Consider the following 27,294-nt stretch of genomic DNA (forward strand, 5'->3'; position numbering starts at 1 on the left):
GTTTGCTGTATATTCTATATTTTGGCTTACAAGACTGTTTGTGCGGCAACGTATCCATCCGTCAGTTATCTGATTTCTGTATAATCTTCTAGATTGGCTTTGGTGATCATGATCTTTGTTAACTATGGAGGTGGGAGATACTGGTTCTTCAAACATGAAAGCTGGAATGGTAGGTGATGTAATTTTTTTAAAATCTGCATGTGTAGCAGTCACCAATCACCGGTCTAAGTCTGCGTGTTATATTGTGATCAAATTCTCTTTAGGATTCAGAGGGCCTTTTTAAAAAAAAAAAAAAAAAAGAAACAGACCTTGTTTGCTCATGGTCATGCTGCGCATTGTGTAAATGCTGGTATAGTCCAGTCCATTCACTGGCTTTACGTAAACTCATCTGTACACAACAGAGGAAAATGTAGATTAATTTAGGTTGATGGTGTTTTGTGACATTTTTAAAAGTTTATTATCTCAATCTACAAATTAGGTGAATTGGACATTCTGAATTCTCCCTCTGTGTACCCAAACAAGCGCAGGAATGTGGTGACTATGGGCTTTTCACAGTAATTTCATTGCAGTGTTAATGTACGCCTACTTGTGACAATAAAGATTATTATTTTTTAAATGTTTGCAGTTTCTGTCTAGATCTGTAATGCTTGTGTTTTCCAACTTCTAACTTCATAGGCTTAACAGTGGCAGATTTGGTATTTCCATGGTAAGCAGTTTTTTTCTTGGGAATTTTTTTTATGATGGTGTGTTTATGCTGTCGAATAGACTTTTCAGTCTTGGACTGGTAATTACTTTATAATCATAAATAACACTGTTAACCGTGACTCTCCAGAAGGTTGTGGGCTTGAGTCCCCTTTCACGGACTTTGCAGTCATGGGGAATGCCTCGATGTCCGAGGTGTCAACCTTCAGAGGAACAGTTTACCAAAGCCCGAGGGGAACATAAAAGATGGCACTGTTTGAAGAACAGTGGAGTTCACCTCAGTTCCTGCCAACAATGATTCCTCAACCAGCCTCACTAAAAATAGACTCTGGTCATGCTTGTGGGAGCAAATGAGTTGCCACGTTTCCTGCTTTACAACAGGGTAACTACGTTTCCAATGTATTTCTTTTTTTTTACCAATGCAATACGTTTTATTTCTGATTACAGGCCATTATCCAACAACAGTAATGCAAGGTCAGCTGTTAGAGGAGTGAAGTAATTAATTGGGCTGTTTTCCCAGGAATAAGCTACCATTCAGTGAGAACATGGAAATCTCGGGTTGATGGTCGTGCCTCATTGGATCATTCACCTTCAATATGACTTTGACCTATCACCGTTTCTGGAAGGGGGACCGTCAGGTGCCATCTTCTCAGTGATTGGCACATCACTGTTTCTGGACAGGGCATTCAGAAGACGTTTTGGAAGATGACCCACTTTAGGCCGAGTACCTGTGGCACAGGCTGATGGTGGTCCACCGTTTTTAGCCTTTCTGGTCACAGGAGGAAGATTTTCATCTTCACTTACAATTTTATCACAGTCATTCCTTGCTTTACCTTTACCAAGTTTGTATCTTTTGCTTTTCCTCAGCGGTGCAGCGTATTTCAAGGCGTCAGGGTCCATGGCTTTCAAACAGGCAACAAAACGTTTCTTTCATTTCCTTTCCATTACGTGATATAAGAATAGGAGCAAGCCACTCAGTCTCTTTTATTTTGTTCCTCCAATCATTTTGAGATTGTGCCCCTTTTTCTTCGTACCCCGATTATAAGAAACATGGTTTCCATAGCTACCATCTCTCTCACTCATGAAGTCATTTTAATGGGTTGCCAGGAGCAGCACCAAGCATACCCAAAATGAGATGTCAACCCGGTGAAATTATAACAGGACTACATGCATGCCAAACAGCAGAAGCACATACAAGAGACAGAGCTAAGCAATCCCACCATTAAAGGATCAAATCAAAGCTCTGCAAGATCTGCCACCTTTAGTTATGAATGATGGTTGACGATTAAACAATTAAGAGGAGGAGGCAGAAGAAGAGGCTCTACAAATATCCCCATCCTGAATGATGGGGGAACAAAACATGTAAAGACAAAGCTGAAGCGTTTGCAATATCTTCAAAATGAAGTGTTGAGTGGATGATCCATCTCAGCCTCGTCCTTAGGCCCCCAGCATCACAGGTGCCAATCTTCAGCCAATTCAACCTCATGGGATCAAGAAAAAGCTGAAGGCTCTGGATACTGAAAAGGTTAGGGACCCGCAAAACATTCTAGCGGTAGTACACTGGCTTCCACTTGACAATATGGAAAAGCCAGGAGTAAGCTTTACAGTGCATGGCAATCTGTATCGAGCATTGCCTCCCTGTCCATCCTGAGCATGTCCTTTCCAAGTTTCATCCAGTTCCTTATATCCCATGTGACCTTCTAAACAAACAACTACTGTCCCCCACTAACAAAGAACTCTCCATCAAATATCACTCCTCCACTGTCTCCACCCCAAGGCTGATCTGAAGAACAATAACAAACTCTAGGTTACAATCACACAGGCAAGAATTGCCAGAAACAAGCACCCAGGATGCTTCGCTAGCACTGGCAAGGACAGACACCCACACAGACCACAAAACATTAATGGTTTCCAAGACAGTGCATCAACAATCTTTCTTCCCCAAGGACAGCCGCACAGTGGAACAAACTGAAGGAAAAAAAGTCAACAACACCATCGCTGGAAATCTCCAAGACCCATTCTCAGATCATTTTATTTTTACGCTTAGGATCATGACTGTCAATTTGGTGGATTCAATTATGGGCTTCCAAATACGAGCAAAGCGAATGTTGGATAAATAGATGTCGGGGGGGGGGGGGGGGGGGAGGGATGGATCAAGGATGTTGGGGGTAGGAGTCATTGGGATTGCTCTTTTTGAAAAAGATGGGCTGAATGGGCCCCTCCTGTGTTGCGGGTTTTCTATTTTATTTTCCAGGCTCTCTCCACAGGTGCTGTCAGACAGGCCATGAATGTTCAGCATTGTCCATCTTTGCAGCTCTGAACCACATTCATTCACCTTGACGGATTGAGTAATTGTGATGGCGACAGAGCCCGAATGGAAAGGACAGCCTGACTCCGGCTAGCTCCCCGGCTTCAACAGTCTCCCTCGGAGCCACCAGAAACCCCCCCCCCCCCCCCCCCCCCCCCCACCCCCCCACCCCCCCACCTAACCCGGTGGGGGGAGATACTGTCTCACCGAGATAAAGTTCGGACTTTAAATACAGCCCAATTCCGATGTATTTCATTCGCTGCAGAGCGATTTGGGATGTCCTCATGTTGTGGAAGACACTATATAAATCCAAGTATTTTTTTCTTTCCACCTTTGTCTCTGGAACAGTTGGTGCAAAAATGTGATGAATGTGAAGTTGTACAAGGGGTACTGATGGGAAGTGAAAGTGTATAAAAGATTTGTTGTACAAATGTACTTTTTTTAATGTGTCTTTTCTGTAAAATTTCGCCTTTTTTTTAACGTTGGAAACAATTTGAATTCTTCAGAATACAAATGATGCCTTTTTATTTAAACTGTACAGGAAGTGTTTACTCATTCAATTTAATCGAATGGCATGAATTATGAGGGAAAACTGGAATGTATACCTTTTTTAAACTAGTATAAAACAAGATGTTTTATACATAATTTGAAGAATTCAAATAGTAGCCAAGTTTAAAACCAATCGGCATGCTGTTTGTTTTTCAATATATTGAATGTGTTTCATCAAGAAGGTTCTGAATTAAAATGCCCTAGGTTTGTGTTTATCATGGGGACATCTATTGCGCTCTCCCTGAACCCAGCATTACAGGCTCACCGCTCCAGATGGAAACTGCTGGTTAAAGTTGCTTGGAGAACTGCAGCCCTGGTACTTCTTGGGATCTTTATCATCAACCCAAACTACTGCAAGGGGCCACGTAAGTGTTCATTTGGACATGTGTTTGAATGTTTAACTATCTGTTTTCTTTAAGTAGTGATAATCATCAGAGTTGCAGTCTGTGCTTGTTTAGTTACTTTCCAGTGAAACTGTCTGGCATACAGCAGTGGGAAATGATAAACCACACTGGCCCCATTCCCTTTCATGCTTTCCTGCACCAGCACATGGCTTGTGCATATAAACTGGATTAGTGTGTACACTTTTCAAGAGGGATTTAAATTTCTGTTTAGAATTGGATCCTTTTTTTAAAAAAAAAGTATATATTATGATATTGATGAGGCTAGCTCAAGAGGGCATTAAAAGTCAACCATATAGTGGGGGATAGGAGTTACATATAGGTCAGACTTGAAGAGTGGGTGTTAGCTTCCTTTCCTAAAGGACACGGCTGATTGGGGCTTTATGACAACTGGAAGTTTTCAATGGTGATTTTCGGGTGCCACAAGTGGCCGTATTTATTAAATTCAGTTTTCCATTGTGAGATTTGAATTCCCAACCCCTCAATTATTAGCGCAGCTCCATAACCAGTTGGTTCCTGGAATCCTTTTTTGAGGGGATGGCTTGGATGGAAGCAGAAGGCAGACGAATGTGATGAATGCACTTGTGTTGAAATTGTAAATTATTTTGATGGGTTCAGCTTTTGGAATCCGTACTACATACACGGAAAGACAAAAGGATTTATGGCGGGTAAGGAAGCCGATAAAGACCAATCCAGCTTAATCCCACTTCCAGCTCTTGGTCTTCTAATTGCATTTATAAATATATTTTTTAATTTGTTGAGGGTTTCTGCCTCAACCACCCTTTCAAGAAGTGAATTTCGGACCCTCATCACCCCCTGGAATTAAAATGTTTCTTCCCTCCAATCTTTCTGTCAACTATTTCAAATATTTTTCCCCTGGTTAGCAACCCCTCTCTGTTAAGGGAAATGGATCCCTCATAATTTTATACACCTAAATTATATCATCTCTCGGCCGCCTCTAGCATAGAAAACAAACCCAGTCTATCCCACCTTTCCTCATAGCAATCATTTTTCAGTCCTTGCAACATCCTTGTGATTCTCTTGTACTGTCTCAAGCGTGTCCACGTCCTCCTTGTAAAGGCCTGCCCAGAGCGATACGCACTCTGTCTTTAATACAGTTCTAACCTCTCTGCACTTCTACTTGCTGCCTTGGCCAAGGAAGGTATAAGTTTCCTGTATGTCACCGTAATCAATTTACCTACCTGTCCTGCTACCTTTGGGATCTGTAGACGTGCATTCCCAAGGTTTCTGTGTTTCTCTGCAATTCCGAGTCCTGCCATTTATTTATTTATTTAATTAATTTTTTAAAAATATTTTTTTAGTTTAAAAAATTTAGAGTACCAATTCATTTTTTCCAATTAAGGGGCAATTTAACACACTGGGCTAAATAGCTGGCTTTTAAAGCAGACCAAGGCAGGCCAGCAGCACGGTTCCCGTACCAGCCTCCCCGAACAGGGGCCGGAATGTGGCGGCTAGGGGCTTGTCACAGTCACTTCATTGAAGCCTACTTGTGACAATAAGCGATTTTCATTTAATTTCCAATTAGCGTGGCCAATCCATCTAGCTTGCACATTTTTGGGTTGTAGCGGCGAAACCCACGCAAATACGGGGAGAATGTGAAAACTCCACACGGACAGTGACCTAGAGCTGGGATCGAACCTGGGACGTCGGCACTGTGAGGCCGCAGTGCTAACCCACTGCATCACCTTGCTGTCCCAGAGTCCTGCCATTTATTGTGTCCTGTTGCATTGTTTTCTCTGGATTGAATTCTATTTGACACTTTTCTGCTCACCTGTCCAGTCCATTGGTATCATCTTGCAATGTACAATTTTCTTCCTCACTGTCAACCATGTGGCCAATTTTATCACCTACCAACTTCTTAATCATGCCCCCTACATCTAAGCCTAAATCAATGATTTTTGTCAAGAAAAGGACTAAACTCTGCAACCACATTTTCTGCCTCCACATGCGATGCTACCTTTTTGGTCTCTAATTGGCCCTCTGTTTTCCTTGGTTATCTTGTTTTTTATGTATTTGTAAAGCTTCCTTGAGGTTTTTCTTTATTTTACTTGCAAACAATTTTCATGTCTTTTTCTTGCTTTCGTGATCTCCTCTTCCGTTTCACCCCTGTGCTCTCTAAACTACTCCAGGCTTTCTGCAGTATTAAGCTCTCTGCATCTGATATAAACTTCCCTTTGCCTTAACTTACCCTTTTCAGCTCTTTGACATCCAGGAGGCTCTGAATTTGAAAGTCTCTCTCTTTTTCCTTGTGGAAACGCATTTATCCGAAACCCTTCGGTTTCTTGAATGCTTCCCACTCCTTGACACTGGTTTATCTTCAAGGAGCCGTTTCTTGTCTACTTTTTCCACATTAGATCAATGAACGACAGATGCCAGAGCACCTACTTTAACTTCAAATTGGCAGGGAAAATAATGTTATTCTATAAATAGAATACAGTCATCTAATGGTCCTGACAGCACTGCAATTGATTTTTCTTTTTGTGTATTTATTTTAAACCTAATGTTCTTGTATCCAATTGAGTTGGACATTACAATTTGGATTTCTGTTGAATGAGGTGAGGAACACAGCTGACTATATAATGTGATGAGTTGTTAGAATATTCCTGAAAAGAGAGATATATTGTCAAAGCTTTTCATCTTGCACTCATCAGGGCAAGGTGCCAAATTTCAAACGTTCGTAACAATTTATACTGCAGAGGGAGAGGTTCATGATTGGTTGGCAAGTCGACTTTAATTGGCGGCAATCAGTTGAGCTTATTATGTGGCTCAGTTATACTTGCTCAAAGCGACACACATTCATACGCAGTGATCCATTTTTCTACAAACAAAAGGAGTATGTTCAAGCTGTTTTGAATTACCAGGGAGCTTCGGGAGCCGATAGCTCCCCGTTGCTTTCTCTATGACCATGCCTCGGTCAAAACTTGCCAGCCAACCAGCATCCTTTACTCATGTGGTACAAATAGTTGTGATTGTTTGCAATTTGCCATTCTTGCGTTTGTCCTGATGTGTAAGATGAAAAGCACCATAATGTGTCTCTTTTCAGCAATGTTCCAAGTCCCATACTACCAAACAACAGTTGCTAGAATATTGCCAGTTGAAAATGTTTCCTCTATTGGTTTGAAAATCCAGGGTGATGCAGCAGGCTGAGGATTAATGCAATGACAAATTATTTTCATTGCTTTAGTTCTATTTTATACAGCCTCCTAATTGCTAACTAGTTTGCCAGGCGAGGATACGAAAGGTTATGGAGCCAAGGCAGCTGGGTGGAGTTAAATTGCAATGGCGACGGATCCAGCTGGTGGTACTAAATGGCCCACTAGTTACATTTGGAGAGCATGCGACTCATTTGGGACGCTGGGTTAATGCTGTAAATTAACTTTCAATTTGGGGGAAGCACTTATTTTTGTGCACACTGGCGCATGAAAAGCTTCTTAGTTTAGTATGTAATTGAGGTACCAGGGAATTCTGTTTAATGAGAATTTTTAATTAAAGTTTCATACAAATTATAAAATGTAATAATGAGCTTTTCGATGTAACATTCCTCTTGAGCACACGACTGCAGGATGCAGCATCAAGCGTCCAAACCTCTTGTAAGACAGTTAATTGAATTCTCTCCACATCATGGAGGGAAATTAGGGGATTTAGAGTTTGGTTGTTATGGTCCCAAGTAGAATGGAAGAAGAGTGCCCCCTGGCATTCAATGCTTTGAAGCTGAGCCAAGGCAAAGGGAAGCTGGGAAAACGGAAAAAAGACCAATTCTGTTTACCCCATTGCAAAGTAATTGGAGCTCTAATCCAAGTGGCCTCATTTCAATCTTGCACCCATTTCTGGACAAGTTTATGAAGTTGGTTAGAAGTTGGCATGAGCTTAGAATAGTTTTCGAGCCCTATGACAACCAAACAAGAGTTCCTTGATGCGAAAACTGGAGACCTTGGAAAAGGTCCACAGGTAAGATATTTAAAAAAATTTACGTTCATATGTAGCCAGGATAAACTTGCGTGTTTGGAAGTTAACCAATCGGTGACAAATTAAAAGGGGAAATGCATACTCAATTTTACAGTTTATTTTTTCAGGGAGGGGGTAAGGGTAAAAATATCTGGAACTTGTTCTCAAGAGGATGAAGCTGGTTGATGGAATTGTCTGCGGAAGGTACAACCTCGATGGGCTGAAGAGCCATTTCTGATTCCGTATTTTCCTCTTCCCTGTAGTTTCCTGGGATACCCTGCGAATCCCTGGTGTACTTCAGAGGCTGGGTCTGACCTACGGTGTGATTGCTGTCATGGAGCTGCTGTGTGGAAAATGTTGGCCTGAGGTTCTCTCATTGGTAAATAAACTTGGATATATTTCTCTGCAACCCTGGTGCACACGGGAATAATTTTAATATTTCATTCTTAGTTTTCAGTGATGTGCTATCCTGAGCCCTGAACAAAGAAAATCATCATTCTTAATTTATATGTATTTGTTTTTTTTAAAAAAAAAAAGTGATGAACTTTCCTGAAGAGTTTTCAGTCCATGAACTGCTTGGGATTGGTAAAATCTCAAGTTCATGTTAATGGACAGTGAAGGGCACAATTTTGGGATAGGGTGCCTTAGTGTTTTCTCAGCTGTTGCACTTGAATACGAGCAGAGTATTGAAGGAACTGGGAGCATCCAGTGCTGTCCAACTTGCAGGAGTTAAACTTGTCTCCTGATACTTTTTCTTGCTCGTCATGTGTATTGTGGTATTGTTGTATGCAGCAGTGTAGAGTGAGCTGGGTGTGTCACACGAAATTTGCTGCAGTCCAAATTGCAAAGTTACAAGGTTTGCTATGGTAAATTGGCCATCTCCTAATGGAGCAGCAAACAGTATGGGGACAGTAGTGTAGTGGCTACTGAGGCCTGAACTTGTATTGCAAAGAATGTAATTTCAAATTCCACCAATTTGAAATCTCATTTTACAAGCAATCTGGAAATAGAGTTGGTGTCAATAAAAGTGACCATGAATCTATAATATTTCTAAAATCCCAAATTGTTCATTAATGTAATTTAGGGATGGTAACTTTACCTTTCTTGCCTGTTCTGTCCTATATGTAACTCCTGCCCCCACACCAACTTAGTTGTCTCTTGTTAGCCCACTTCAAAAGGCAGTAAAGTTGTTTTGACTGATATTTCAAGAAGGTGGCTCACCACCATCTCGGGATAACTAAGGATAATAAATGCCAAACTTTGAATGTTTCACAACTTTTCCTCATTTTCCATCAAAGTGTGGGTATAGTTTAAAAGTTAGTTATGAAGGAACAAAAGCCTATACACGTGTTGGATTAACTGGCATTAACTTTTAATTTGACTCCTTCGCAGTGTGGGTGAGTGCTGATGAGAGGTTCAGACTTGAAAGACCCTCAGAAACTTTTCATACCGATAATAGGTTTCGTTTTAAAGTTTCTGCTATTGAGATGTGCTTCCTGCAACTACGAATGACCTTGCATTATTTTAAAATTTGACTTCACATTTTTGTAGGATAGTTGGTGGTCTCCAGTCAGGGATGTTCTGATCTACTGGCCCCAGTGGATCTTGATTCTGATGTTGGAGTTTGTTTGGCTTTGTCTGATTTTCCTGTTGCCTGTACCAGGTTGCCCACGGTAAGTCCTCATTTCCTTATGGTTGCTAGAGTAGAAAAAGTGACATGTTTCCCAATAGGGGAAATATAGCACCCAGCAAGGAGAGAAATGTGACGGCAGCGTGCCATCGGTTCCCAAACTGGAGGTCTTGGGGCTGTAGGTGGTTCCTCAAAATCCACTGTCTGTCGACACTAATAAAACTTCTGCAATGATGCCACTTTATTTTGGAAGCCATGAGGGTGTAGAATGGGCGAGGGTTAGCTGGAATGTATTTTCAGTAGTTCAGCTGTTGCTGTTCAACTCTGCGCCTTTAAAGAGCAAGTGGTTTGAGGTCATTTTCTATATTTAAGTGCTACATAAATGCGATTTGTTATAGTTTCATCCAATTAAGATATCTACTTGACTCTGAGAATTATTATTTATTGGTGCTGATGGGTCAAGTGGGGTTTGGCTTCTCTCATTGTTGACCGTGTACAAGCGCAGCATAAACTTTTTTAAAAATACCTTCATTTTCAGGATATGGATGTTCTGGTTTATTGTCCATTCTTCATTTCTCTCCTATCATGCTCCCTTGACTCTAGTCCCAACAAAGTACTGACCACTCGGCTTCCCTTCCCAGCTCTTTGTTAGCTGATGTTATTACCACCAGTTCTATCTCCTCTAATCTGTCCCCTTCTCCTTCAAACATGCTGACATTCATCTCAATAAACCAACCCTTGATCCCTTTGTCTTTGGAAACTACTTCCCCATCTGCAATCACCCTTTGGACAGGAAAGAACTTGAACTTGCTCGTCTTCCCCAGAAAACCATGCTTGAATCCAATCAGGCATCTGTCTGCCCCTTCCACAGTGATAGGACAGTTATTATCAAAGTTACAAGTGGGATCCAAACAATTGATGAAGGTAAATTGACCCTTCTGGTCCTTTTTGACCTGTTTGCACCGTTGTCACAGTTGATCACTCCCCCCCCCCGAAATCCATCACTCCGTTAGATGGGACTACACTTTACTGGTTCCATTCTTATTTATCTAATTGTAGCCAGAGAATCGCCATTCTCCCATTCCTGTACTTTTATCTTTGTCCTCCATGGATCTGTCCTTGGGCTCCCTCCTATTTCTTATCTACATGATGTTCCTTGGTGACGTCAGAGGTTTACAGCTAGAAAACAGGCCTTTCAGCCCAACTTGTCTATGCTGCCCAGTTTTTACCCCTAAGCTAGTCCCAATTGCCAGCATTTGGCCCATATCCCTCTATTTTAAAAAAAAAAAAATTATTCTTTTCCACATTTTCATCAAATTTACACTCTCCAACAAATAATCAACAATAGCAATCCCCTGGCTAACACTCCCTTCATCTCACCCACCCCCAAACAGCCCACAACATTTAAAATACAAAACACCAACGAAGAAGAATCAGGAACCCATACATAACCACCAATAAATTATATATTGCCAACCCCCACTAATGTTCGATGTCATCCAATTCTTCCCCACCACCACGCCGAGAGGCTGACCTCCACCCCAACAGGACTGTTCTTCGGGTGATCAGCGAGGCAAAGGCTAAAACATCTGCCTCTGCACCCGCTTCCAACCGCAGCTGATCTGACACCCGGAATATGGCTTCTTGGGGGCCTGATTAGAGTTTTGCGTGCACCACCTTTGAGATTACCCTGAATATCTCCCTCCAGTTTTGGACAGGACTAAAACAAATGAACGTGATGACAGCGTTCACAAACATCCTCGACCCCTTCAAAGAGTCGGCTTGTCCTTGTGAGGTGCGCCCTGTACACCACCTTCAACTGTATCAGCCCCAACCTCGCGCACGAAGTTGAGGCATTCACCCTCCGATGCACCTCACATCACAACCCCATCTCCACCCCCCCCCCCCCCCAACTCTTCCTCCCACTTCGTCTTAATCCCCTCCAGCGATACCTCACCTTCCCCCAGAATCCCCCCATAAATCGCCGACACCACCCCCTTCTCCAATCCAGCTGTTGTCAGTATCTCTTAACAGTGTGGGAACCGGCGCCACTGAAAAGCTCTGTACCTCCTTCCTAATGAAATCTCGGACCTGCATATATCTAAACATATCCCTCTGCCCCAACCCATATTTCTCCCCCTGCTCCTCCAGCCTTGCAAACCGGCCCCACAGAAACAAATCCTTTAATACCGTAGCTCTCCCCTCCACCCATTTCCGAAAATTTCCATCCCGCTTCCCTGGCTCAAATCAATGATTCCTCCAAATCGGCATTTCCCTTAACCCCATCTACAACCTGAAATGTTGCCGCAACTGCCTCCAGATCTTCAAAGTCGCCACCGCCTCCGGACTCCCTAAATATTTCCCCGGGGCCATTGGGAGCGGTGCTGTTGCCAACGCCCACAACCCTGACCCCCTGCACAGACTCTCTTCCATTCTAACCTACTGGGAGTGTCTTCCCCTAACCCAGCTCCTCACCACCTCTGCATTCTCCACCCAGTAATAATGCAGTGTATTCGGGAGACCCAGCTCCCCTGACTGCAATCCCGGCCCATATCCCTCTATACCCATCTTTCCCATATATCTGAAAATGCAATGTCAGTTTCCATGTTTTCCCTGGCTACATTCAGCTTTACTGCACCGCCATCTCTCTCACTTCTTCCACAGTATCTGAATTGTTGGGCTACTTCTCTGACTCTTGGTACTGGATGAGTAGAAATTTTCCTCAATAAGCTGAAGTCATTGTCTTTGGTCCCTCACCATTCTTGACACTCTTCTGGAACTTTGGAGACTCATAACCTAATCACCCATGGTTCACAGGCTGCTGTAAACACCTTGTACCACCTTCCAAATAAAATAACCTGGGTACCCTTTAATCTTTACCAATTAAACCACCCAGGCTTGCTGTCAGGCAAGCTTCGGAATGTGTAGCCTGACCCCCTTCATTTTACCTTAAAAAATGGCACAGTCCCACCCAAAACATCAACCGTGTAAACCTCTTAATTGTAACAACTCCCAAGTAGGGCCTGGCTGTGTGAGAAATTGACTGCTAGGCTGGCTAATTTACAACAATGACTACAAAAGTACTCAAATTAGTTGTAAAGTGCTTTGGAATGCCCTGCTATATAATTCAAATCTTTCTTATGGTGCCAAAGGAATGGAGACCCAGGACATCCTTTCCATCCCAGAATTACTAGAACTAATTTCATCACCCTGCCCCAGCCCAGGATTTGAGCCGACGTCTTTTTAGTTTCCTCTGCTGGGTCCATCCAATGCCACTTGTGCTGTTTTTACCCTCTCATCAAACCTTTCGTTAAAAAGTGCTTGTTTTTTTGTCGCTTATTAGAGGTTATCTCGGTCCTGGTGGAATTGGAGACTTTGGACAGTTTGTTAATTGTACTGGAGGAGCAACAGGGTACATTGATCGGTGGCTGTTTGGAGAAGAGCACATTTATCAACACCCTTCTTGCAGGGTAAAGAGCTGCTGAATTTTACTTTTCAGTTGGTGTCCTATGAAGTTTGTTTTTTCGCTTTTGTGTAATGAAACGTTTTTGCAAATCAGAAAGTAGAGGCCTTGTTTCCAATGATGGTGTGATGGAATTCACTGTTATCATAGAATCCCTGCAGTGTGGAAGGAGGCCATTCGGCCCATTACGTCTGCACCAACCTGCTGAAAGTGCACCCCACCCAGGCTGTAGCCCCATCCAATCTACACGACCCTGGACACTTAAGGGCCAATTTATCACAGCCAATGCACCTAACCTGCACATCTTTGGACTGTGGGAGGAAACCGGAGCACCCAGAGAGGACACCCACGCGGACACTGGGAGAACGTGCAAACTTCACACAGAAGGTCACCTAAGGCTGAAATCAAACGCGGGTCCATGGTGCTGTGAGGCAACAGTGCTAACCACTGCCACCTGAGTTAAATTGGGAATGAATGCAGTAGAGAGAAGCATTTCAAAAATAAATGACAGAACTTTCCATCAGAAAGCATTGAGTTTGAGCCATCAGCTGCCACCATCTTTAGTTTTTCCCCCTCCCAGCTCCCCTCTTGCCCATCTCTGGTTACACATTTTACTGCTGATATTTAAAATCTTGCTACAGATTGGGTTTCAATTGGCATGTAATAGGTTCCTCTTGACCCCTCCCTGCCCAGCCTTCTCCCCAGCTAGTGCTGTGTCATCCAAAGCAATGTGGCTGAGACTAGTAATTCACTGCAGTGGGAGAGCAGACCCTGTATCCCTGTTAGTCCATGTCACATGATGTGGGGGGCAGTTTTGAGTTTGGTTAATTGATACCATCGCAACGAGCTGCAATACAAAAAGATGTGTAATTAAATTTCAAAACAGTCAAAATGGAACCCCTTTACAACATCCTGAGAGCAAGTAATGGAACCATTGGTAGTTTGTGTCCCTAACTGTTCGCTCATTGGCTGAAAAGGACTGGTCAAACTAAACTGCATCATAAACTTATTGGATATTTTGGAATGGTGATTAAAAATGAGCAACCAACCAACTGTTTAGTCCCTGTTCTAATGCAGAGGGAGGGGATATGACCAACTTCAGTACAACTCTCTACTGCTGGTTGCGATCAAATCTTGCAAGACAGAAAATACTTTCCAGACACTTTGTGTTACTGTACAGAGAATAATCTCTCCATGATGTCATTGCATAAATCAAATAATGTACAAGTGGGGGTTCTTACTAGGGAGAAGTGTTCCTGTGGATGCTGTACTGTTCGAGCGTAAGTAACTCCCTGTATCTGAAGCTACGAACACTTCTGCAATTAAGCCTTATACAACAGTTCTATCTGCTTCACCCATCCCCGAATTTTCCTTACAAAGTGTACCTGAAAATCTGATTCCCAATAATTGAGGACAAAATTTTTTGTGTACATGTGAAATCCATTACAGTAGCCATATCTCACTTTTTGACTGAACTGAAGCTGATTTATTTTTTTCTGATGCCCGTTCCAGTTTGAATCTCCTTTTTTGTGTCCCTGGGTAACCCTCCCCTCCCCTGCAGCCACACTTGTTTCTTTTTCATGACTTGTTTGAAACTGAATGTCGGCAACACAATGTGTCTCACTTACTGTATGTGGTTGAAGTTCACAGTCTGGGGGGAAAAAGGGGTAAATGTCAGCATTTATAAACCATATTAATCTAGCCAACACTCTTTTTATGTTGAACATGGCTATTTAGCACCTGAGCTAATAATAGGCTGGTCATGCTGCACACAGGGCGGAAAGCAGCAGATTAGAAAAGAATAATACCTGTGAGGAGCATAGAGGGAAGAGTACCCTCCATTCCTTTCTAGTCTAGGAAGAAAATGAATACTCACATCATATATTAAATGGTATGATTAGGTAAACTCAATATTCCTTCAAATTACAACAAGAAGTTGGGACCAAAGGAAGTTTTAGTGAGTGACCAATATTTACGATGATCTACCAGGCAGATTAATTGAGGCAAACACCTCTGGATTGTTCAGTGTTCAAAGATGTTATGGAAGAGCGAGCCCACAAGGGGCCAAGAGATTTTGTCCTCGTCACTGGATCTTCACATGTATTTTGACTGAAGCTAATGAAGAGAATCAGTCCCAGGTACAAAGATGGCTCTTTGATCTCCCATGTGTACAGGCATAACCTACAAGTCTCCCTGAGAACGACTACAAAGGTTTAAGGTTTTAAAGGTAAATTCAAATGAAGAAATTTATGCCGCCCGTCTCTTTTTGCCATCAGGACTAATTTCTTTTGAGTTAAACTGTTTCATGAGGCCTGTTCCTTCTGTTTTTAAAATAGTCTTGGCTTTTGTGTTTTAGATGCAATGAACTGGGAATTATTTTTATTTTTAAGGTACTTTATCACACTACAGTGCCATATGATCCTGAAAACTTGCTGGGACTTATCAACTCGATTGTGATGGCATTTCTGGGACTACAGGTAACATTCATTGAGCAACAGTGAGCGTCTTTGAATAGTATATAACAATAATATAATAAGTTGTCATGAGATGTTAATGTACTGCACCCACTGAAATATAGTCAGTCCAAAAATGTGCAGGTTAGGTGGAGGGATGGGGTGGGAGAGTGAGCCTAGGTAAGGTGCATTTTCAGGATCAGTGCAGACTCGATGGGCTGAATGGCCTCCTTCTGCACTGTAGGGATTCTATGGATATATAAACCCTTTTTGATGTGTTTCTACGCCGTCGTTACGGTCTGAGAAACTGGGGTGAAAGTTTGGACTGTCGTATTCTGTCACATTTAAAGGTTGAGAGGAACTAAATTCCTCCCGGTTCATGCAAACCCCATGTGGCTGCCAGTGGCTGGATTGGTTTTTGAGATTGTCTGCCGGAGGGTGGATGTTTCTGGTGACTGGGATTTTATCAAAAGGTCCGTTCTCCTTCCTTTTCCCTGTTGTGCCTTTACTAGATAACTCAGTGGCTTTGTTTTCTGGAAACACAAATTTGTTTTTAAATAGCTTGGTGCAACCTACACAGACTTGGATTTAGAAAGAAAGAAGTTTATAAAGCACTTTTCATGATTATTGAGACATCCCAAAAAGATAACTACTATTGAAGTGTAGTCACTATTAGTGTTGGAATGACACTAAAAGACTTCATTTGGGTAGTCTCATGGTTGAGTACAGGAATCGGAAGCTGCATCCACCCAATGCTTCTGATTCAATTTATGCCGAGCCTCAAAATTACAACTTTGTTGAGGCCGAAATATCTCAGTCTGATTTTTCTCTCTACAGGCTGGGAAGATTTTCATTATTTACAAAGGACAAAATAAGCAGATAATGCTGAGATTTTTCATTTGGAGCATACTGCTGGTGAGTGAATTTGGGGGGGAAAAAAACTTCTGATAGATAATCTTTGTTATTGTCACAAGTAGGCTTACATTAACACTGCAATGAAGTTATTGTGAAAATCCCCTAGTCGCCACATTCCGGCGCCTGTTCGGGTACACTGAGGGAGAATTCTCGGGACTTGTGGGAGGAAACCGGAGCAAGCCCACGCAGATACTGGGAGAACGTGCACACTCCACACAGACAGTGACCCAAGCCGGGAATCAAACCCGGGTCCCTGGCACTGTGAAGCAACAGTGCTAACCACTATGCTACTGTGATCAAGAATATTATACTGTTGAAGTGTTCCTTGCTTGTCTAATCTGTTGATCTGCTTTGTTAACCCTAGGGTGCTATTTCAGCCATCCTTACAGAATGTTCTAAAGACCAAGGTTTCATTCCTGTCAACAAGAATTTATGGTAGGTATATTGTAATATTAAACGAGGCAGTGATTTAGTGCAGCACTGCAGGCAGGTCAGTATGTTTCAAATGTTGCCACGAGCCGTGTGCAATCTGACTGGCAGAGTGAAATAGATGTTTTGCAGAAGAAATGCAGTTTTATGAGTCACTCATTTGGCCCGCTGTGTGCAAAAGGTTTGTTTCAGAAATCTGTAATGGGCGATTCATTCCCAACAGTGCAACGAAGTGATGAGTTCGTGCACAATAGACTATTTTAAGGTCTTTTTTTTAAAATGGTCCTTGAGTAAGTAATTATAAATTTTTGACAAGGTGCTGTTCATTGCCCCTAATGAAGGAGCACAAGGGGCAAGTGGAGTTTTGGTTTCTGGCAGCATGCTGGCTGAAGGTACATTGACTAGTCGCAGTGTGTCGGAGAGTGTTATGTAACTAGAGCATCGTTAGAAGAGCAGGCAGGGATATAGAACTGCAGGCACAGTAAGGTTTGATGAGAAGGATCAGAATTTTGAAATTCCTTGTCCCAAGCAAGTGGCAGGATAGGGAGACGAACGGGATTTTAAGAAGGAAAAGTTGCAAGCAAGGTTTCTGAGTAGTTAGACTTTTGTGATATAGAACACAGGTTCAGGTTGAGGATTAGATTTAGATTTGTCACGTGTACTGAGGTACAGTGGAAAAAGTATTGCTCTGCGAACAGTCCAGACAGACCGCTCCATATATGAAAAACACAGGACATGGGATAAATACACTATGTAAATACATAAACATCAGGTGAAGCATACGGAATATAGTGCTACACTGAAGAAGATGCGTAGAAAGATCAGTTCAGTTCAATAAGAGGGCATTCAGGAGTCTGGTAACAGCGGGGAAGAAGCTATTTTTGAATCTGTTGGTGCATGTTCTCATTGGAGGCAATGGAAGAATTTGGAAGAGAGAATAATCTGGGTGGGAGGGGTCTTTTGATTATGCTGCTTTCTCAAGACAATGGGAGATGTAGATAGTCAATGGATGGGAGGTGGGTTCGTATGATGTGATGGACTGGACTGCGTCCACGACTCTCTGTAGTTTCTTATGGCCTTGGGCCGAGCAATTGCCATACCAGGCTGTGATGCAGCTAGATAGGATGCTTTTTATGGTGCATCTATAACAGTTGGTAAGAGTCATTGTGGACGTGCCAACTTTCCTTAGTTTCCTGAGGAAGTGTAGGCGTTGTTGTGATTTCTTGGTCGTGACGTGGGTGGACCAGGTCAGATTGTTGGTGATGTTTACACGTAGAATTTGAAGCTGTCAACCATGTTCTCCACAGCACCATTGATGCAGATGGGCATGTAAAACAGTTTGCTTCCTGAAGTCGATGATCTGTTGCCTCATTAAGCTGACATTGAGGGAGAGATTGTTGTCAATGCACTATGCTACTAAGTTCTCTATCCTCTCTTGTACTCATTGTTGTTCGAGATCCGACCCAGTACAGATGTGTCATCAACAAACTTGTAGATGGAGTTGCAGCTGGATTTTGTCACAGTCATGTGTGTATAAGGAGTATATTAAGATGCAAGATATAAATGAGCCGTATCATTGAGGATGAGCTTGGCGATAGAGGTGGAAGCAGGTGGAGAATTAGATGTGGGGAGGGGGGTGGTCGGGAGAGTTGGGCCACTGAGAATTTGAATTGAGGGACAGGAAATTTGGCATTGATGTATTTACAAATTAGTTTCCACCTCCATTAAGACCCTGAACAAAGCTCAAGGAGACATCCGGGATAGGGGTAAAGGGTTGCCGCATTGAATAGATCATGGCGTTTCAGTAGGCTGGAGAAAGGAGGCAAGCAAATTGAGCTGTAAATCGTTTGAGTCTTGTCTAATTTTGTATCAGCTGAGTGTGGAGTCCAGGATGGGAATGCGGTAAAGCTGGACCCTACACTAAGGCTTGTGGGTAATATTGCCAAGAGTTAACTGCACAAACTGGACCCATATCCTACCAAGTATGAACTAAAAGAAATTTAATGTCTGATTTGGAATATTTGTTTTTATAAATTTAGAGTACCCAATTCTCTTTTCCAATTAAGGGGCAATTTACCATGGCCAATTCACCTAGCCTGCACATCTTTGGATTGTGGGGGTGAAACCCACAGGAAGAATGTGCAAATTCCACACACAGACCCGGGGCCGGAATCAAACCCAGGTCCTCTGCGCTGTGGGCAGCAGTGCTACCCACTCTGCTGCCGTGCCACCCTTTGGAATATTTGGAACATGGTTCAAGAGGATGGAATTAAGATATAACTGTTCTCTTCAACTCGGACCTTTTTTGAAGCTGAGAAATGTTTTTAGCACCGTTGTTCATTTGAGCACTTGTCACATCCTCTCAGTTTGAGCCAAGATGTCCTCTGCAATCCGATGTCTCTTTGCACCGTGTTTTAAGATGACAAAAAGTGCGAAGTAAATTGAGTCCACATTATGTTAGCGTGTACATGTCGGGAAGTGTTGGTTTAATGGAATGGTATCTGCCACTTTGACTTTTCTCTTGCTTCCATTTTCTACGTACAGGTCCATCTCTTATGTCACAACACTAAGTTCTTTCGCTTATCTTCTGCTCTTGCTGATCTATTTTATGGTGGATTTAAAGAAGCAGTGGACTGGAGCTCCCTTTTTCTATCCAGGTAGGACAATTCCTCTACTCCGCAATTCCAGGGTTTTCTGCTTTTTGCCACTGTGCTTCTCGACCTTCTCCCTCCCCGTCCTAAAAAATAAACCTTCATCTGAGGAGAGTATAATACAGTAGTCCCCTGTTATACCGCGCTCCGCAATACCGCGGTTCGCGATATACCGCGGGGGGGGCTTATGGACCCCAACTATCAGTTGTGTCAATTTCAGCGGCCGGCTCACTTTGATCCGGAGAGGGAAGCTGCTCTCTCACTGAAGCAATCAGCCGGCCGCTGAAATTGACACTGCCCGCTGCTCTCTCCCTCCAATCAGTACCCCCGCAGCCACAGCCTGTACCTCAGCAGCCACGGCCTGCACCCCAGCAGCCACAGCCTGTACCCCAGCAGCCACAGCCTGTACCCCAGCAGCCACAGCCTGTACCCCAGCAGCCACAGCCTGTACCCCAGCAGCCACAGCCTGTACCCCAGCAGCCACAGCCTGTACCCCAGCAGCCACAGCCTGTACCCCAGCAGCCACAGCCTGTACCCCAGCAGCCACAGCCTGTACCCCAGCAGCCACAGCCTGTACCCCAGCAGCCACAGCCTGTACCCCAGCAGCCACAGCCTGTACCCCAGCAGCCACAGCCTGTACCCCAGCAGCCACAGCCTGTACCCCAGCAGCCACAGCCTGTACCCCAGCAGCCACAGCCTGTACCCCAGCAGCCACAGCCTGTACCCCAGCAGCCACAGCCTGTACCCCAGCAGCCACAGCCTGTACCCCAGCAGCCACAGCCTGTACCCCAGCAGCCACAGCCTGTACCCCAGCAGCCACAGCCTGTACCCCAGCAGCCACAGCCTGTACCCCAGCAGCCACAGCCTGTACCCCAGCAGCCACAGCCTGTACCCCAGCAGCCACAGCCTGTACCCCAGCAGCCACAGCCTGTACCCCAGCAGCCACAGCCTGTACCCCAGCAGCCACAGCCTGTACCCCAGCAGCCACAGCCTGTACCCCAGCAGCCACAGCCTGTACCCCAGCAGCCACAGCCTGTACCCCAGCAGCCACAGCCTGTACCCCAGCAGCCACAGCCTGTACCCCAGCAGCCACAGCCTGAACCCCAGCAGCCACAGCCTGTACCCCAGCAGCCACAGCCTGTACCCCAGCAGCCACAGCCTGTACCCCAGCAGCCACAGCCTGTACCCCAGCAGCCACAGCCTGTACCCCAGCAGCCACAGCCTGTACCCCAGCAGCCACAGCCTGTACCCCAGCAGCCACAGCCTGTACCCCAGCAGCCACAGCCTGTACCCCAGCAGCCACAGCCTGTACCCCAGCAGCCACAGCCTGTACCCCAGCAGCCACAGCCTGTACCCCAGCAGCCACAGCCTGTACCCCAGCAGCCACAGCCTGTACCCCAGCAGCCACAGCCTGTACCCAGCAGCCACAGCCTGTACCCCAGCAGCCACAGCCTGTACCCCAGCAGCCACAGCCTGTACCCCAGCAGCCACAGCCTGTACCCCAGCAGCCACAGCCTGTACCCCAGCAGCCACAGCCTGTACCCCAGCAGCCACAGCCTGTACCCCAGCAGCCACAGCCTGTACCCCAGCAGCCACAGCCTGTACCCCAGCAGCCACAGCCTGTACCCCAGCAGCCACAGCCTGTACCCCAGCAGCCACAGCCTGTACCCCAGCAGCCACAGCCTGTACCCCAGCAGCCACAGCCTGTACCCCAGCAGCCACAGCCTGTACCCCAGCAGCCACAGCCTGTACCCCAGCAGCCACAGCCTGTACCCCAGCAGCCACAGCCTGTACCCCAGCAGCCACAGCCTGTACCCCAGCAGCCACAGCCTGTACCCCAGCAGCCACAGCCTGTACCCCAGCAGCCACAGCCTGTACCCCAGCAGCCACAGCCTGTACCCCAGCAGCCACAGCCTGTACCCCAGCAGCCACAGCCTGTACCCCAGCAGCCACAGCCTGTACCCCAGCAGCCACAGCCTGTACCCCAGCAGCCACAGCCTGTACCCCAGCAGCCACAGCCTGTACCCCAGCAGCCACAGCCTGTACCCCAGCAGCCACAGCCTGTACCCCAGCAGCCACAGCCTGTACCCCAGCAGCCACAGCCTGTACCCCAGCAGCCACAGCCTGTACCCCAGCAGCCACAGCCTGTACCCCAGCAGCCACAGTACCCCAGCAGCCACAGTACCCCAGCAGCCACAGTGCCCCAGCAGCCGCAGTGCCCCAGCAGCCGCAGTGCCCCAGCAGCCGCAGTGCATCAGCAGCCGCAGTGCCCCAGCAGCCGCAGTGCCCCAGCAGCCGCAGTGCCCCAGCAGCCGCAGTGCCCCAGCAGCCGCAGTGCCCCAGCAGCCGCAGTGCCCCAGCAGCCGCAGTGCCCCAGCAGCCGCAGTGCCCCAGCAGCCGCAGTGCCCCAGCAGCCGCAGTGCCCCAGCAGCCGCAGTGCCCCAGCAGCCGCAGTGCCCCAGCAGCCGCAGTGCCCCAGCAGCCGCAGTGCCCCAGCAGCCGCAGTGCCCCAGCAGCCGCAGTGCCCCAGCAGCCGCAGTGCCCCAGCAGCCACAGTGCCCCAGCAGCCACAGTGCCCCAGCAGCCACAGTGCCCCAGCAGCCACAGTGCCCCAGCAGCCACAGTGCCCCAGCAGCCACAGTGCCCCAGCAGCCACAGTGCCCCAGCAGCCACAGTGCCCCAGCAGCCACAGTGCCCCAGCAGCCACAGTGCCCCAGCAGCCACAGTGCCCCAGCAGCCACAGTGCCCCAGCAGCCACAGTGCCCCAGCAGCCACAGTGCCCCAGCAGCCACAGTGCCCCAGCAGCCACAGTGCCCCAGCAGCCACAGTGCCCCAGCAGCCACAGTGCCCCAGCAGCCACAGCTGCCCCAGCAGCCACAGCTGCCCCAGCTGCCCCAGCTGCCCCAGCTGCCCCAGCCCGTGCCCCAGCAGCCCCAGCCCGTACCCCAGCAGCCACAGAGGGGAGGGGCGATGTGAGACCATGATGGTCTTGCAGAGGCCCGTGTGACCTCCTCATGTGTTCTCTGCTCTCTCCCTCCAATCAGCCGGCAGTGTCAATTTCAGCGGCCGGCTCACTTTGATCCGGAGAGGGAAGCTGCTCTCTCACTGAAACAATCAGCCGGCCGCTGAAATTGACACTGCCGGCTGCTCTCTCCCTCCAATCAGAAACATTAAAACTTAAAAGTTGGATTGGAGGGAGAGAGCAGCGGCAATGTCAATTTCAGCGGCCGGCTGATTGTTTCAGTGAGAGAGCAGCTTCCCTCTCCGGATCAAAGTGAGCCGGCCGCTGAAATTGACACTGTTATAATTAGATCCACGATGGGGGTTTTAAATTTATTTAAAAATCTATGCTAGCGCTTCCCATTGTGAGTCTACGGGGGTCTGACTTCTCCCCCCGCCCCCCCGTAGACTCTCAATGGGAAGCGCTAGCATAGATTTTTAAATAAATTTAAAACCCCCATCGTGGGTATCCGCGGCTCGGATGCAACGCGGGTGGCTGTCTTGGACCCCAACACCCGCGTTATAAAGGGGGACTACTGTAGTCACACTAGCCTGCTTTGAAGAGGCTATTTCACCTTTCTGTCCAAGCATTTGGTATTTTTAAGCAGAGTGCACTGGCAGCACAGAGGAGGAATTTTGGTTCTTTCCTGTGCGTTTTTAACACCCGCTTCTTCCCCACAGGGAGTTCCAGTCCACTGTGGTGAGAACGGGACAGTGTGAATCCACAGGCTTCTCTATTTTTCCCCAGTGACACTGTACAGAGTTTGGCATTGAGTTGACCCAGCTGGTACCTTTGCCTTCCCTCTGCCATGTGGTCCTCCTCTCAGGGAGCACTGCTTGCAACAGGAATTCTGTGATGTTTCCCTCTCCCTCAGTAATGTTCTTGCCTTCCAATAGAGATCAAGAAAGAGAAATGGCATTTGACTGTGAATCCAGACATTAATGGCTACTTGTGCAAGTGAGCCATGTCTGTTTTCTGAGTGTCTAGAGTCCATTTGCACTGACCGGTGCGGTACATTTGGCTCCGCCATGGAGGTGCATGACTGAAACCGGGAGGAAAAATTAAATTTTCAGAAGATACAGTGGGTAGAGGACTGAGAGCCTGGGGCAAACACCCAGAGATTCCAATTGTGTGGTCACAGCCTCTTAAATCATCAGGGAAGTACGAGTCACAATTTTACTTGCCATTGCCCCTCAGCTCGCCACTGTTGTGATGTTTCCGATCCAGTTGTTTGAACACCAGGCTTTATTTTGGTGTGGTGTCTAAACTTGGTGTCTAAACTCAGTGACTATCTGGATGGCACCAGCTATGGTTAGAATGCTCTTCTGCCACGGGCTGTCGTAGAATTGGTGACCATTGACGATCACTTTTGTTTCTCCTGATCTCTTTAGGGATGAACTCCATCCTACTCTACGTTGGACACGAGGTGTTCGAGCATTACTTTCCTTTCAGGTGGAAAATGTTCAACGACCGTTCGCATGGTGAACACCTAGCCCAGAACCTCCTCGCTACCTCTATCTGGGTTTTTATTTCTTACGTTCTTTATAAGAAGAAAATATTTTGGAAAATTTGATCAGAAATCAGCAGTATTTTTTTTTTTGCACATATATGAAGTGGAATATATTTTTCTATATATATATTATGTCTAAACAGACTGATGTGTTTGCATCAACAGTGGAAACATAATGTCTGCAGCTTTAAATTTGTCTAATGGCCAGTATGCCAATGACCAATTTCTGTCAACGCTCTCCCTGGCCCACTTGGTTACAGGTTTCCACACCATTGCTATGTGCCATCACTGCCAACTGGTTAGATTTGGAATTGTATAAAAGTGCTGTTCTGCTCGGAGTTGATTGCACTAGCACTTTTAACCTCTTCCCTCTCGCTGTCCCACTGTACTAGATCTCCACTCCTGAAGCCTCTCAATATTCTACACTCACTCTATCCTAACATTCTGTCCCACTTGTTATCACTCGCATTTTGGTCTTACTTACACTATTCTTCAACTAATTTCGAGCAAAGATTTGCCTAAAACATTTTGTTTCCAAAAGCTGTGTTGCTCCATCGTGGTGGATGAGGAATGGGATGGCAGTAGTATTGAAGATGGCCTCCTTGCTGTACTAAAGTCTGTGTCTGACGAGGCCAGCTAAAATCCAGTAATAACCGTACAGCCATGCAAAGCTAAAGAACATGTAGGCGGTATCAATGATTTGTTCTTTTTCCCTTCTAGTTAGACCAACATCACCAGTATTGAATCCCAAAATGCCCCCTCCCCAATTGACTTGGCTTGTATTTTCCCACTATGGAGCAGCATGCCCTCTAGGGGTGCATCCAAGCAGTGCTCAAGGACCTGAAGTGTGTGGAGCAGTGCTGCTAAAGCACCAAAGTTTAGCAGAACAAATTTCTGATGAACTTCGTGCTGCTTTTCCAGTGAGGATCACCTTGTCCATTAGGACCTTGGCTTGCTGGGTTTCCTGAGGTTATGTGGGAAGAAACCCAGCCCCTGATGACTAGGTCTAGCTTACTTATCCAATACCAGGTCTGCCATGCAAGGTTGATTTGGTTCTGAACTTGTGTTAGTTTCTTATCATTGGAGTGTCCCGAATGCAAATGGTACCTGCTTCTCAACGCCCCCTCCATGGAGGTCACATAATCATTCTCGCCAGTAGTATGATGAGCAGCGCAACTCATTATTAAATGTGAAGGAGCATTGTGACTACCCATTTGGCCAGGGCACAAGAACACGCCATAACCCACTGAATGGCAATTACACCAGGTGAAAATACTGCTCCGCTTTTTAACCTACTCCAAGATAGGACCTGAGCCCTGGATATCTCTCTGGTCTAGTTCCCAGCCTTCAGCTAATTTCTCCTGGCCAATGTTATCCCACATCTTCAGACTCTTTTGTGCCCTTCAGCCTAGTGGCCCTGCAGGGCGGGAAGACTAGTGCCAGCCAACAGGGTGGTTTAGAAGTTTAACATCCAGAAGCAGGTTTGCTCATCAACTCCTTAATCGAGATGAAACTTGGCCAACGTAAGTTAGATATACTGATTTTCTCTAAATTAAACCCAGCACTTTGATTGGATTTTCCTTGTTCGCTCTTGTATAGTGTAGCTAACACCGGTGGGTGAAGTTGTGATAATTTATTCAAACCATGCTGGAAAGTGTTGGGTGACCTCAAGCTAGCAATTGAATTGGGAAGTGTCTGTTTTGGTTAACAGTAATAAGATCATAAAGAACCCAGCGCTGCACTATCTTGTGCTCAGGAGAGGATAGAAAGATTTACTGTTTGAAAACTCCCTCAAAGTGAAATCACTATTGCCCAACATTATTCAAGCTGTTGGCTTCCATAAATGTTGCTGACTTGGAAAGTCTTGCATTGTCCATTGGATATTTAACTGATTATGTTTAACTTCTAATTTGTGGTAACAGGGAAACTGAGTTCATGTGTTTTGACTTTCTAAAAAAAAGATTCTATTGATTTCTGTATAATGCAAAACAAAATTCTTCCTTGTATACTGCACAGTCTGATTCATCAATCAGCTTTCATTCTCTTAAATGCTCTTCATGTTTTAAAGTTTTTTATTTGACAGCTTTGACTTGGTCACTGATGTTTTCTTCATCCGGTGTGTTGTCTTCATTCATTGGTTTAGTTGCACTCGGCCTTTTCCCATCTTCAGATGTTTGCTTTTTGCTTCAAAACTTGTGAACAAATTAATTTTCAGGAGTGACCATAACATCTATCTGTGCCATCTTCTGAAGCCGGTCAGTGAAATGCTGGACTAGGTGGCCGAGCACTTTGCCACACTTTCTTGAGCTCTGCCTTTGAATACAGCAGCACTGGTTTTGCAGGGTCCGTGGGTCTGATGCTGTAATACTGGTTTCAGAGGATGACTTAAATTACTTGAGATTAAAATTAGGAAAGGAGGGTTTTGAAACTAGCCTACCCATTAAGAACATTTACTGCTAACATGAAATGGTGTGGTAAATCTTTGCTTCAAATAAAAGTTTTTAACTTGTACTGATTATTGGTTTGGTAGTTGTTTAAAGCACATGTCACTTTTCAGTAACCTTGTGGTCAACAGTTGATTGTCAGTGTATCTCAAACACAATTTTTCAAGCTGTTGGAAATGATTAAACTTTTGTATTTTTACTGCTCACATTTCTTTGAAAATTCCCACTGACGTAATATTTTTTAAATGCCTCGAGCCTGCTGCTTTTTATGGTTGACCTCTGAATAGTGTGAGGTGTGTTTACTTCTATAAATCTGTACTAGCAACCTCCAAAACTGGTGATGGTGTCTACAGCAACAGAGCACTGTGCCTCACCCTACACTCACCGTAGGCTGCCGCTCTTTCACCTCAGCCGAGCACTGAAGGATTGTATGTTCCTTCAAGCTTATTTTTAGCTTCTAACTTTGACTACTCATCATTTTGGGTCTGAATCCTTTGCTTCTGCAGAAGGGGCGCATAATGTTTTTAAAGTGTTTATTTGGCAATAAAAATGTAAGTGTTTTGTACTCCAGTGTTTTTATACCCAAATTTCTGGTTAATTATTAAGATTCCTTTGTGTAATTGTTTGCACACGTTTGGTGTATCTAACTTTAGTTTGAATGGGATTTTACCCGACAAAGGGACTTAACAGATTTTTGTTCCCATGATAGTTGCGTGGCATCTGTTCTGCTGGGATTTGTACTGTTGTAGCTCTATTTAGTTATAACCTTTTTGTACAGTAGAGCAGTGCAGGATCCTTTTTCCGTGTCTTGATCTGTATCTAATTTATGGAATGCTATTATTACTGACAATAAAATTATGGTTGTCTCAGTG

General features: G+C 45.3%; 1 protein-coding gene across 5 annotated transcripts in view; it reads left to right on the forward strand.

Moving 5' to 3' along the window:
* The window catches only part of hgsnat (heparan-alpha-glucosaminide N-acetyltransferase), a 61,248-nt gene extending 33,954 nt beyond the window's left edge, over positions 1-27,294 (forward strand). For 4 of the 5 annotated variants that reach the window (XM_038792640.1, XM_038792641.1, XM_038792642.1 and 1 more), the window contains 11 exons: positions 93-169; positions 676-706; positions 3,764-3,924; positions 8,190-8,305; positions 9,478-9,599; positions 12,900-13,026; positions 15,410-15,496; positions 16,310-16,387; positions 16,752-16,822; positions 19,361-19,473; positions 23,860-24,041. In XM_038792640.1, the coding sequence (XP_038648568.1) occupies positions 93-169; positions 676-706; positions 3,764-3,924; positions 8,190-8,305; positions 9,478-9,599; positions 12,900-13,026; positions 15,410-15,496; positions 16,310-16,387; positions 16,752-16,822; positions 19,361-19,473; positions 23,860-24,041 (1,165 nt within the window). Of the gene's footprint in view, positions 1-92; positions 170-675; positions 707-3,763; positions 3,925-8,189; positions 8,306-9,477; positions 9,600-12,899; positions 13,027-15,409; positions 15,497-16,309; positions 16,388-16,751; positions 16,823-19,360; positions 19,474-23,859 lie in introns of all 5 variants that reach the window. The other variant, XM_038792643.1, reaches the window with a different exon arrangement.

This window comes from Scyliorhinus canicula, chromosome 3 (assembly GCF_902713615.1).
Source record: "Scyliorhinus canicula chromosome 3, sScyCan1.1, whole genome shotgun sequence".
Classification (NCBI taxonomy): Eukaryota; Metazoa; Chordata; class Chondrichthyes; order Carcharhiniformes; family Scyliorhinidae; genus Scyliorhinus; species Scyliorhinus canicula.